Genomic DNA, 13,477 nt, shown 5'->3' with positions numbered 1-13,477 from the left:
GGGTTTTGCTGATGGATTCGCAGCTGTCTTGGCTTTCAGTAGCTAAAAGGTGGTATTCATCACCAAAGCTTTTCACTTGGCTTTTCACCAAAAGCGCTTGTTTGCTTGGTTTGGGTTCTTGAGGTCGTTTCACCAAATGGTAGAGGTCTTGAAGACACTGAGGTCCTGCAGGTTTCGTGAAAGTGGTTGACGCAGAAAGGGGGGTGGTGGTGTGTGTTAATGGTTAATACCTCTGCTGGGGGAAGCCTGCAGGTAGAGCTCTGCCTGCTTTGGGCACGGGAGGATATACCCTGATGGGGATGGCCAGGGTGCCTCAGCTGCACAAAAGACTTTTCGTTTGTTTTGTGTTTCCACCTTATTAGCCACCAGAGAATCCAACCCTAAAGGACCATGCAGAAGACCCCAGCTCGCTTTGCATTGCTGCTCATAGTGGAGAACCTTGGTTTTTCCCTGCTCAGCATTTCTCATTCTCTGTGGAGAGGTTAACCACAGGAAGGGGACAAACACAGTGCTACGTTAGGAAGTGGTTGGGTTTTAAGCCAAACCCACGAAACATGTCATTTATTGAGGCCACTAAAACCTCTTTTCCAGAAAGAAGTTTAGAACTGTGCTGTAGCCTTTGGGAAAAAAAAAAAAAAGAGTTTGAATCATTTCTTTTTTCCAGCTGAATTTTCAGCATCTGTCAGCATGGACTGTGACAAAAAAAACAACAATAATTTTACGTATAAATACGTATTCCTCGGAGAATGATAGATACTGTTAAGAGCTTTGCTGAACATTTGTTCCATAGATTTACCGTGTGCCGTGTGTGTGCAGTCATTTTTTTAAACAAAGGCTGCTCAGTATTATGGTTTTTGTGTTATTTTGAGATATATACAAGAGAGAGACAGAAGGAGAGGGATAAGGACGTGCCTTTTGGTTTTATTCTGTTAAACTGGATACTGAAGGAAATATTGATTAATCCAAACTATGCCTCTGTAAGTTACAACATCTCTTATTTGGCATTATAAAATGGAGTTTTGGTTTCTTTTAATGTGAATTTTTTTTACAGCTTCTCTGCTGTAAATCTTTCATCTTGTTTTTGCCTTTTTTTTTCCAAATGGTTTTGTAAGTGTTGCAACATAAATCCAAGGTTAATACCTGAGATTTATCATATGATCTAGTAGTTTGAAATATGTGATTGTTATTTTATTTTACCACAGGCTTGATTTATTGTCAAGCTGGCATTTAAAAAGCAGCTTATACAGACATCCCTGTAGGCACTTTTTTTTTTTTCTTAAATTCGTTTAGGCATGAAATGAATTCACTGAATATTTATTGAGACTTTATGGATAGTTTCCTTTTCTAGTGGGCTTATTTTGCTCTCAGGAATGTGAATCTTTCTGCTGCATCAATTCCCAGATTGACCTAAGAGCAGCAGGCATCTCACTGTAGGGAAGAATTCAAACAAAACTAAGCAAGGAATATAATTATTGTTCATGAACTGTATCATGTGTATTAAGCTTGCAGGCCAAAGTCTTCCTGGATTAGAAACTGGTTAAGTTCCAATTAAGACTGAAATACCTTTTTAATGGAAATAACACTTTTATACCATAATCCTGAAAACAAATAATAGCATTTCCAAAGAGGCAAAGCAGCCTGAGAAAATAACGTAATTCAAGCTTTTGTCATTTCAGGTGTTAATGAGAAATACAAATGTTTTCCAGGACGTTCAGCACAGCTGTGGGGATTCTATTCCCTCAGAACACAGAGATCATCTCTGTATCCTGACACAAACTTACCACGTTGTCCCGTTCTCTCCCACATTTCTGCAGTTAGGGCTGCTCAGGAGTAGCTGCCAGGAGCCCTGTTAGCAGCCGCATGCAGACCTGGCTGCGCTGGCATCCCACGCTACCCACAGCATCACACAGTGCTCTTTAAAAACAAGTAGGGTGGCTGGTTCCCAGCAAGCTTCTCATCTGTCTGGTGAGCGTGGAGAAAAGGATGATAATGAAACAAAGGACAGGAGGGAGCGTGTGAGTTAAGCTGATTGGTTTGGGGAATTTTGAGGGGGTTTCTTTTTTAATTTATGGTCATGTTATTAAACATTCCTTGAGGACAGGGAGTTAGAACAAAGCTCTTCAACCTTCACTTGTTTGTCAGCAGTCAGCAACATGTAGGGGATGTTGCTTTCTCTGCCTGTCTTCTGGTGGGTCTCGTGGCCATGGGCTTAGCTTTTCCTTTTCCACTTCTGCTGGTCACCAGCCATGCTGAAGGGTTTCACAGGTGGCAAGTTCCCACAAGCCGATGTCGCGCATCGAGCCTGTAACAAAAACCATCTGCTATTCAAGCCACCCTTCAGTTTGTCTGTTACACAGCTAATTCCTCTTGCCACATAAACACCCATGAAATGACAGCGTGACTCTCGTCTCTGTTACTAGATCAGAAATCAAAAGCATAACAGATCAAAACGCAGGGGCCTTGTCAGAGCAGCTTTGAAGAGCTCGTATCCATCTGCTGTGCTGTCACCTTTCACCTGCTCTGAAGGAAATTATCTGGGGCCTGCTGTCTTGTGTACTCGTGTTAAGGTTGTTTAAAAGTTACAGGCTGGGTCGCCCACCCCAGCTCAAGGTCCCACTGTGCTGCCAGAGCAGCACAAAGGAAACCTTGAGCCACCCTTGCAGGGGACAGACTGCCTGCACTGCCAGCAGGAGTAAATCTTCTACTTGGTAAGAGTCAGCTTCTTGCCATCCACTCATTCCTTCTGTGCGCACGCTAGCTGCCTAGCGTTGCTTACTTCTTTCCGCCTTTCCTCCTTTCCTTCTGCCTTTCCTCCTTTCCTTCCGCCTTTCCTCCCCTTTTCTATATCTGTTACCTCATGCATTGCAGGGAAACAGCAAGTCCTTTGGATCACTGCCCATCGTACTTGTGACTGTCTGGCACCCAGCACCGGGGACTTGGTAACGCCCAGGACAGAGCAGCGGGCAAGGCATGGCTTTCTGATCCACCCCCTTTCTCCTGTCTTGCAGGCAATGAAGTTCCTTCGAAAGAGCATCATGAGCTGAAGCCATACATCCATCACCTGCATGTCATCGACAACCAGCAAGCTCTCTTTGAGCTTTCTCACAGGATAGAGCCGCGAGTGTGAGCGTACACAGCTTCATATAACCTTGTAACTGCAGCACTTTGAATTAAGTGAATGTTTATGCCAAGCATGTTGCTTCCCTATATAAGAACAGTTTACTGAGTTTTATCAGTAGCTCACACAACATGCACAGGAAAATCAGGCAAGAGCCAGCTGCTCGTAGAGTTGCAGGGCAAGCTTGGTGCCATCCGCGCTGGTCACCGGGATGGGAGGGCGTGGAGCAGCGTCCTTTGAGCTCAGGAGCTTGGTTTCTGTGAAAATATTGTTTGGTCCAGTGTAGCTTTCAATGCAGATTCTGCCAGTATTAGAATGAAAGGAATCATCGTGTCACAGCAGCAAAACATTTCAGCAAGCAACATGCCACAGAGGGATTGATTTTCAGTTCACCGCAGTACGTACCTCACTAATTCAAGGCTGCCAAAGTATCGTTGCCAAAAATACTGTGCAATCCAGCTCCCCTGAGCCCACTGGAGTATCTCATTTGAGATAAGTGCGGACAAACAAGAATGGAAATATAAAAAGACAGTGCACCAGATGAAACTCAAGAGCACGTGGTGATGCAGAGGTCAGCAGTAAACGTTTGTTCACGCCGGCATGGCCCCTTAAGAATCCGCTTTATAAATCACACTGTAAGAGCCAATCCACTTTTGTTGCAATTTATGGACACAATTGTTTGTACGCTGAAAAAATGTTATTTTCTTCCTTTCAGTTATCTCAGATTTAGCACCAGCTCCTGCAGTTAACGTGTTATAAATTATGATAGCAGGAGCTTTGCTTGGATTACAGACTTCTTGGTGTCTATTCAGAGGCAATGCCTAGGTCCGCCTGCATTCCTAACTCACCTCCTGGAAATACTGTTTCAGCAGCTAAAACTTCGCCTAACTTGCACGCGCTTCTAGTTTTTAAAGAACAAATGGGTACACCTTACAGGGTACCGGTGTAATTACCTGCGTACACAGCAGGCTGTCGGCATCAGCGTCCCTTTACTGCTTCTGTCTCTCTCACACCCCTCCCCTAGCCAATTCTCCTGTAGCTAAAAGTACTACTGGGCATGTACTGAGGCAGCACTTCTAAAGTCTTTTCTGTAGCTGACCTACATCTAAGCATCACCGTCACCGTGGCTCTGGTTTTCAGTGCTAAGAAGTTGCCCTGAAATAATCTAGTGAATGCCACAGGCAGTGTTCGGTGTGCTGTGCAGTCTGGCATGTGTTTGTACACTCACCGTAACGGTCCCTTTGCAGGGCAGGGAGGATACATTGCATTGCTTGCCCATCTCAACTGTACGTTTTCCACATGAGGAAGACTTCCAAGAAAATGCTCCTTTACTGAAATGTGGGAATACTGAAGTAGCATGCTGTTCATCATTGTGTTATCTCTGGTTTAAAGGGATTTTTTAAAAAAGCAGCTTTAACAAGTAGTCTGTGGGGGAATCTGTAGGATGCATTCGGTTTTCCCATCTGTGAAATATTGTATAGATCTATTATTGTAAAGGAAACAGATGTTTCAGAAATGTATTTGCTTGTACTTTGTTATTATCAAATACTATATGATTTTTTTTTTTTTTTTTTTTTTTTAGAAAAAAATCTTCTTTTTACCCAGTAAAAAGAAAAAAAAATAAACTCTTGCTGGCCATGGAGTAAAAATTTCCTATGTTCTTCTGTAGATGTGACTGCACATATTGTAAATAACTCTTTTGTGCAAACAGACCAAAACTGTTCAGATGAGGATACTAGCTGCGGTGGGCTCCTTTTTGCGGTGTAGGAACACAAACCAGATGCTGTGTTCCTGCAGGTCTTTCTCTGGGTACAGCACTTGCGGAATTCCCACCTTAGCGCGTTCGTTACCTGACTGGTTTGCTGGGTTTTCAGCTCCCCCTTGTGAAATCTTCTTTAACACGGCATTATTTTTAGGAGCCTGTGTGTAGCCCAGCCTGCATGCTTCGGGTCATATGGCGTAACATTCTAGTCCACAAATTGTTCTGTTGGAACCTGTGGGAAAGGGAGCTTTAGAAGAGATTCAGGCTGAGAAAGCGGGGCTGTTTCTCAGTTCGCTGCGTTTGGCTCTGTGATAGTTTTGGTAGTTATTGCTGATGAAGCAGCAGCAGCGCCAGCGAAGAATGAAAGACAGGAAATGAAAGAAGGGGAAAAAAGAAATAAGAAACCCTCAAAAAACAGAAGAGGAAAGATGACTCTGGGCTCAGGCTTTGATTTGAAAGCATGCTAGAGCCACCTCTGCCAGTTCAAAATGGTTGAAGCAAATGGATGGGTTAACTTGTACCAGTAGGCTTCGAGCCAGCTGAGGCACTGGCTATCTGCACTGCTGTGACTTTGTACTGAATGGTTTGAAGGCACATAGCCAGCAGTAACCTCGTTATCTGTGTGGTGGCTACTTGGACTGCCGTTGAAAACTTTACGAACTAGTTTTCATTGGGGCCTGTATAACTTGGGATATAAATTGCTGGTCTGAGGAGCCGAGGTGGGTGCATCAGTTTCACTTGAAAATATGGACCTTGAAACTGTTAGCATAAAGGAAAGGCAGATAGCCCAAATCTGTACGTAGCGTGTCTCGTACAAAAAAAAAGGCCCTTCAGAGTCTGTGTTCAACAGGTGAAGTATTGCAGGACTGGGCTGCAGACCGGCAAGCAGCTTGAAGGTGTGGTTGGGAGGAGAAATGGAAGTGAGCCCTGTGACAAGGAAGGGTGACACTATACAGCCTCTGCCAGGGTCCAGCACTGGTGACACTGTAGGATTTTTTTATATCCTTCAATATTGCAATTGTGTTACATAGGATAAAATCCATGAATTTTTAAGTTCAGTTTATTGCAATCACACTGAGGTTAAATACTCAGCATATTTTCTTAGTAGCTAGGAGGAGTAATTAGACAGAACAAAGGAGAAAGCTGGGTCACTGTACTTCTTTGGCACGGGATTTTGTTGCATCAAATTTATATGTTTCTATGACGCAGCTTTTTGATTCCAGCCCCATCTTGAATAGAAATAAAGCACATTTGCATGACAGTGGCAACAAAAAAGGTGTTATCAGAAATAATAAGATGTGCTGCTGTAACATTACACAGAAAGATGTAAATACTAAACGTTTTAGCAGAGTAGTATTTATTTGCATAGCCTATTTATTGTCATCTTATACACTGTTAAATACTGGGATGAAGTCAGTGAGCTGAGGTAAGAACACCTGCCTGTTTGTTCTCTCTGAGTGCCATCGCGCTGTCAGCTTGCATTAAAAGTAATAAAATAGAAAACCCCAAATCAAGGTATTTACCTAACTTCTCAGGGACTACAGCTAGTAGTTATCCACCGTTATGAGACCTGGTATGTATGAAATAATCTGATTTACCAGAATCAATGTTGCCAATGTTGTCCTTTTCATATTTCATGCTTGTCTGCCTCTGTATATATTATTGTGTTGTGTATTTATGAGAGCTAGTAAGCAATAATTTATATGTCAAAATGGCCAAGCAATACAAGGTTAAAACTTGTAGAAGCAACAGTTACATTTATCTTGCATTTTCCAGTGTTTTTTAATATTGCTTTACAAAATATAAAAACTACCTTAATGAAGTCTGGGCTCTGTGCCTTCATGCCTATCACATGCACTTACTGTTCCTAACGGGAGTATTTTATTTCCAGTCTTTCAGTGCCACAAACCCTTGCTACATTTGTGAGGTGGATGCAGACTCGTGTAGAGGCCCTGGAGCCTGACCCCATTCAGAGCTGTGTGTCTGCCTCTGGTCAGTGGGACTCACTGGTGCTGATGTTTCAGAAGCAGGGATGCTGTTAATGGGGTCTCAGCTGTGCCCTGTTATCACGGCACAGTCTAAGAGGGGCCTGGAGCCACCATGAGAAGTCCGTGTGGGAGAGGGGAGGAGTAAATCTATCTTCATATCCTCTGGAGTCTGCTTATCAGCACTTATCTCTTACTGGGGACCGCAAATGCTTTCCCCTGTCATCAGATGTCCCTGTTGATGTGATTTCCTCTCCCTCCTCTTGGCTAGCCTGCAGCAGGGAAGGCAGAACCCGTGATGGGCTGCAAGTGTGCCGTAAGGCAGCTGGGACTTCTCCTGCCCTTCCACTCTTTCCACTTGCGAACCCTGGGTACCACTACGCCAGACCTGGCTATTTCACACAGGAGTAACTTGCAGCACGATGTCTGCTCGAAGAGCTTTACAATTAGGCAGTACTTCATCCTCCGAGGGCCTGCACCTTAAATAGCCTTGAGCCTGACCTACAGAGTGTTTGTGCCAGTGTTAATACACAGGTAGGGTGAATTTTAACTGGAACAGTTAAAACAGTGCAAGCCCAAATTGCTGACACAGCTCTATAATGATGATTAAAGATACCTTACAGCCAGACATTCTTTTCCAGATCCAGCTGTGCAAGCTGAAGAATTTACAGTCCCAGCTGTTCATCACTGTCCCTTCAATGGAGACTATTGCTCTCCACAGTGTAGCTCAGAAGGAGACCTGGGGAGTATCTCCTAACCAGTTGCAATTAATCAGCTGAATCACTTCAAGCCACACGCAGCTACATACAAGCAGCTAACTTGGCACCAAAGGGCTCTCCTTGCACCCATCAGCCTTGCTGGGACGTTGTCACAAGGAGCTAGAATGACAGTACCTTTAGGATGGTTTGCAGACGGGAAGGTGCAGAGCTGAGGCCAGCTGCCTTACAGCTCCACCTGTGCTAGCAGAGCCACAAGAAGAGGCTGCTGCGCCTGCTTCAGACCACCCTGCTGAACTATTCAGACAAGGGCTCCTCTATTCCTGTCAACCAGAAAGCTTTATTGGCAAAGGCTTGCTCAATTTAAGCTGCTCAATGGACTCTGAATTGTCACTGAAGTGATTAGAGAGGCCTGTGATGAGCTGTTCCCGCAGGAGCTGAGCGAAGGTGGGAGGCAGCAGGTGGGGGCAGGTTCCTCTGGGGCCGGCGCAGCCCTGTGCAGAGTGGGACTGACCTGCGTGGGGATCGCTGCTCTGTCTGGGGTAGAGGTGATTCCTGCTTCTCAGTGGAAAAAAAGACGTCCAGCCTGAAAAGCAAACCCCCTGAATATTTTCTCTGTTTCACATCCCAGTGAGCTTTCGTGCCACACAGCATCTGCCCTGGAGTCCTGCTTTCTTGTGCCGTGGGAATGGCAGCCAAGTTACACACACAGCAAAACCTGAAGAAGGTAAGTCTTCCTCTGGCTGTTTACCTCTGCACCTGCAGTGATCACCGTTTCACACTGGAGAGCTGCGTGATGGCACCCTACCTCGTGGCTACAGCAGTGCTGTAAAATGCCCGTAGTTGTATCGGTGAGAAGAAGCGTGCGGTGCAGTTAGTAACAGCTGGAGAACTGGGGGCCTGCAAACGTGGGGCAAATGACCAATTTCTTAAGCAAGGAGAGAGGTGTTCTCCCCTGCATTCCTGTCTGGGAGGTCAATGGATTTCATAAGACTCTTGTAAAGGTCCAGAGAGCCTGGCAAAAGTGAGCTTCAGCAGCAGCCCAGCCTCAGAGCCTTTAAAACACCAAAGAATGGCAATAATAGAGTCTGCATAATTCTGATTTTCACTGCCCACCGCAGTGGTAAGCAGCTGCCGCTGGCTGTCTCCCCAGGAGGTCTGTATTGCCGTTTGCTTAAGAGGCACCAAGATCTTTGCAGATCTGCATTCAGGGAACTGGCTGGGCTTTAGCATGTTTTTTTCTGTCCCTTTCCTATCCCAGGCAGACTACGGGAGGAGGAGGAGAAGTGGCATCATCTTGAAAGCCTTGGAAAGCTTCCTTTGCTCTGAAGGGTGCTGCTGACCCTTTCCAGGCTCACCTCCCCAGGGGGAATCCTCAGGGTAGAGGCAATCCTCGTCCTTACCTCCCCACTGAGAAAACCACAACAATCCTAGAGAAACGAGGAAAAAACTTTATTTGGGGGTCAGGAAGGAGAAGAGCCATTCAGGAGGTCACGTAAACCCAGCAGGTGAGAGGGAAGCTCTCCCTTTGTGTCGTCTGCAGGGGTCTGACTGATTGCACCTGGCTATTTGGCTGTTTGTTACTTTGCAGGGAGAGGTGGGTAGTGCTGGGTTTGTGTGCAAGTAGTACCGTTGCCTAACGAGAGATCTTTGTGGGGTGGCTTTAATGCGATGCTCTTTACAGTCCTGGTGCTGTTAGTTCCTCTCCATGTAGTTTCAGCTCCCATCTGTGTAGGAAGGGGTCAGAGCAGTGCTGGGGGTGCTAAGAAATAGCAAATCAACATAGTTTAGAGTAGCATTTGATCAGAAAACCAAACTTACTTTGCCTTTTTTAGCATGAAGGACAATCGCTGCCTGCCTTGAATAGATGGGTCTTAGGTGATGGTTTGTGGAAAGAGACAGGTTATTGATTGCCTGGTCTTTCAAAGATGTTTTCTTGCAGAAAGTTGTCAGGGCTTCTGCAACTTGCAGCTTTTTGTTTTGGTCTCCTGCTGTCACTGTCACCGGTGCAAGTCCTTTCCTGCCTGCAGTGGTAGGAAGAGCTAGTTCAGAGGGACTGCTAGTGCTCTGAGTAAGGTTGTAAAGAAAAAGCGGTTAGCAACAGCAAACAGCCGCTCTGTACGCTGTAATAATTAGGCACGAGGTAAATGGCACTGCAACAACAACCAACCAACCAAAAAACTGGGGGGGGGGAAGAAAGGAAAGGAAAAGTCCTGCCATTGACTGTGCTGAGTGTGGAGCTGCCTTTGCAGGAAAACGGGTGAGACAGGAGTGTCACCTAGCAGGGAGAAGCGAGAGGAATGGGCAGAACTTGCCCATTTAACCGAAGTGATGAAGTGCCTCTTGAGAGAGGTACTGCCAGCTGTGTCAGATGGCTTGGAAGCGCAGAGCTGCGCTTTGCTGGAGGGGAATTTGCCAGCAAATGTAACCAGGGATGATTCAGACCCAGAGATGACAAAGGATGGTGAGGATTGAGCCCCAGATGGAGCGCATCCATGGTAAGTTATACAGGCTTTTGACAAATGCTTGTGAGAGCTCTCCATCTCCATCTCCATCGTGCTCCGTGAAGGCTTGAAGCAATGAAGCTGTTATGGGGCTGTGGGGGCCTGATTTCTGTGGGGGCTTGCTCCCAGCAAGTGTGCCTGTCGGTGGGGGTGACTGTGGCACAGACAAGTGTCTGCTGAGGAATTCTGCTCAGCTGCTCCAGCTGACGTTCCTTCATCAGCCATAAATCCTTCAAAAGTTTGAAGTCTTCACGTTACATCAAGCAGCTTGGAAAAACTTCCATCAAAACAAGGCCAGCTGCTGGGTGTCCCTCTCTTTCGTTCCGAAAGCCTGCGTGAAGTCAGGTTGGTTTTCTGTTGATTTCTGTTGGGCTTTAAAAACTCTGGATGCCCAAAGGTCTGCTGGCAGGCCGAGTCCCTGCCTACACTACGAAACGGAATGCAAAAGCAGCCGATAACTGCAAACTGCTTCATCTGCTGCTGCTGCTGGGCTTCATACAAGGTCAGCACCTCTGGTCGTGGTGCTGTGCCAGAAGAGGGCCAGGCAGAGCTGCTGGGTGTTGGGCACCCTGTCACATTCATAGGGATGAAAACTGTCGTGGCTGATGCTAGCTGCCAGCATCGACCTTGGCTCGAGGCTACAGCTATCTGCTCCAGCATCAGGGCACGTCGTTGGTTGGAGGCCACGTTTTAGGTCCAGTAGCTGACGATGTGATAGCAGGAGCTAGCAGAGAGGTATAAAAGAGGACTGGGAATGAATTGAATAAATCCAACATGGCAGAGGAAAATAACATACAAATTTGAAGAAAAGTCACATGTCTGAAGTGCATGTAGACACCCTTGTTAGTGCTTGTCTGATGAAGTTTACTTCATTTTAAATGAGGTAATTCACTTTACATTCTTCAGCAGAAACTCTTATTTAAAAGTAATTTAGTTTAGCCAATCAGATTTCATTTTGTGCTTTTTGTCAGCTTGATTTATTTCTCAGAGCAATTTGGGTGACTCCAGGGAACTTGGTATGGCTTTGTACAAGTGCAAATGAAAAAAGACTTAGGCTAAATGTTAAGGTTTTCAGAGGACATCGAGAGGTAGTAGTAATGTGGCAAAGGTGGGTATCATTTCCTAGAAATAACTAGACAAGAACCTGCCAGAGCTATTTGTTACAAAAAGACAGGCAGGGTTTTTATGGGGGAAGTCTCCGCAAAGGGCACATCACCATTTTGACCAAGCAAAGGGCTTGGCTGGCTGTGGTTGGTCGCAGCAAAAGCTGCTGCTAGCTAGAACAAGGTTTTCCAGCAGCTAACCTCCTTCAGGCAATCTCATCCCTTCTGAAAGCTGAGATACCTTTGACATCTAGTGGTGAAATCCTGTGCCTGGAGAGTCAGTTTATTGCATCGAAACCGCCTGTGTGACCTCAAGGGACTGCAGGACATAATGCAGCAGTGAGAGGCTCCTCTGTCATCTGCGTGGTCCACTGACCCCAGTTTATTAGATTTGTTGACTCAGATTCCCATTTAAGTGGCCTGATGGGATTATCTGTTCAGCCTTTTTGTGCACATTTCCCCATGGATTTAGCGTTCAGGCTTTATGATGAGAGTGCACATTCACTTAGGACAGATGCTAACGGGAATAAAGACTGGTGCCTTCTCAGCTGTCGGTCGCCCCGGAGTCAGCGTCTCACCCAGAGCGGTTGGCTGCAGTGTGAGCAGCTGGTCTGGGGCAGCTTCTCCAAACACACCACAGCGCTGTCTGGGCGCATCTCACAAAAGTAAGCAAATCCCCTGTCTGCCGGGTTAATGGCGTGAGGCTGAATTCACTGTGCGACCAAAGGAGCAGTTTTGTGAGCCCAAGGCGCAGGTTTTCCCTGGAAGGTGCTGTTGTACACATGCTCTTGATGACAGTTCGCAGCTATCTACACCCAAATTTTGATAAGGGGGAGACCTGAGCAACTTAACTGCTTTGTGTAGCAGTGGTGGGCTTTGATCCTGGATACTGTGTGCTGCAAATGAATTGGACTATGGAAGGAAAAAGGGTGCTCCTGAGTTTAGAGCTCTTAAATGCTGCGGTCATCAGGGTGTGAAGCAAGGCTGTGCTGGCTTGTGTGCCCTGGGGAAGGGGCTCTGGGGCTGGTCTGCTGTCCCTGTGCCATCATGGGTCATGTCCTCTTTACAGTGGGCAAACCACCCCGAATTCCCCGTATCTGCAGTACTCCCATGAGCACAGCTGGAGCTGCCACGTGGTGTCCCAGGGAAGCTGCAAATAGAAAAGATGGGAGGATTTGGGAATTGGTTGTAAGTTGCTGGTTGATAAGCCAGTGACAGCTAAAATAAGCAAAATCCAGAAAGGCTGACCATGCCTGCTCTTGGCCAGGGACGGCTGTAGGGACTCTGCGGGAAGTCAGGTCAATCAGGTTTTGGTGTGACTTGGCGAGCAGGAGGACTGTGAATTTGTCACATACACAGCTGTGAAGAAGCATCCAAAAGAGTCAAATATTTGTTTAAGCTGTAGCTGTTTGAGAAATTGTGCATACTCAGCAAAAGGCTCGAAACAACTAATAGGGAAGTACTTTAAGAAATATCTTTGTGATGAGCTGACTTCAGCTGTGAGGAAGGAAAGACAAGCCGCAATCAATCATTCCCACTGCTGTGCTGATGCAGCTGCTCCTGAGCCTGCACACCGAGACAAATAACGAACCTGGGAAATGATCACATCCAAGGCAAGCCTCCTCTACACAATAAACCTCATATCTGAGGTACGCAAATTGGTAATTGTGCTTTACCCTACTACTGGGCCTGGTGCTTGCAGCTTATTGCGGGTCTCCCCAGAGACTAGCTGCTGTGATACTGGGACTATGGTCACAGGGACACAGGGACAGTCACTGATGGGTCTGGGGTGATAACAGGGGCTGTTAACGCTTGCTCTTCCCTGGAATTGGGAAGAGGGGTGCTTGTGAACAGCAGCTAAAAAAAATGTCAAAAACCCTCATTCATTTAGTGCCACTCAGAGGGATATGAGGACAAATAGAAAATGCTAACTGGTTAAAGTCACCAGGAGGCAGAGAGGAGTTGCTGTCCCTGTTTCACAGATGAAGAAACTTCAGAAAGGGAGACGCCGAGAGATTTGGCTGAGGTCGCACAGAGCTAGGACACAGTCCAGGTTGCTCTTACCTGTCCTTGAGCACTTCCAGACCGTCGGCGCTTCTCCTGCTCTCGCTCACTAAACCAATTATACACTGAACAAAAGTCAGGGAAGGCAAAAGAGGCAAGAACCTGGCAGAGGCAGCGGGGAGCTGGAGTGCGGCAGGGCACGGCCCCCCTATCTCCAGGCAATCGCCCAACTTCCTGCTTGGCATCGCAGCTGTAGCATTGCTTGTGTGGGCCCTTTACTCCACA

General features: G+C 46.4%; 1 protein-coding gene across 2 annotated transcripts in view; it reads left to right on the top strand.

Annotated features, from left to right (window-relative positions):
• The window catches only part of RAPGEF5 (Rap guanine nucleotide exchange factor 5), a 162,213-nt gene extending 157,521 nt beyond the window's left edge, over positions 1-4,692 (top strand). For both annotated transcript variants that reach the window (XM_055804925.1, XM_055804924.1), the window contains exon 26: positions 3,009-4,692. In XM_055804925.1, coding sequence (XP_055660900.1) covers positions 3,009-3,127 — 119 coding nt within the window. In that variant the 3' untranslated portion in view covers positions 3,128-4,692. The remainder of the gene's footprint in view (positions 1-3,008) is intronic.
• Positions 4,693-13,477: the final 8,785 nt, after the last annotated feature.

The sequence above is a fragment of the Falco peregrinus genome, chromosome 5, assembly GCF_023634155.1.
Source record: "Falco peregrinus isolate bFalPer1 chromosome 5, bFalPer1.pri, whole genome shotgun sequence".
Classification (NCBI taxonomy): domain Eukaryota; kingdom Metazoa; phylum Chordata; class Aves; order Falconiformes; family Falconidae; genus Falco; species Falco peregrinus.
The sequence above is the reverse complement of the archived record's forward strand: the minus strand, read 5'-3'. Positions and strand labels throughout refer to the sequence as shown.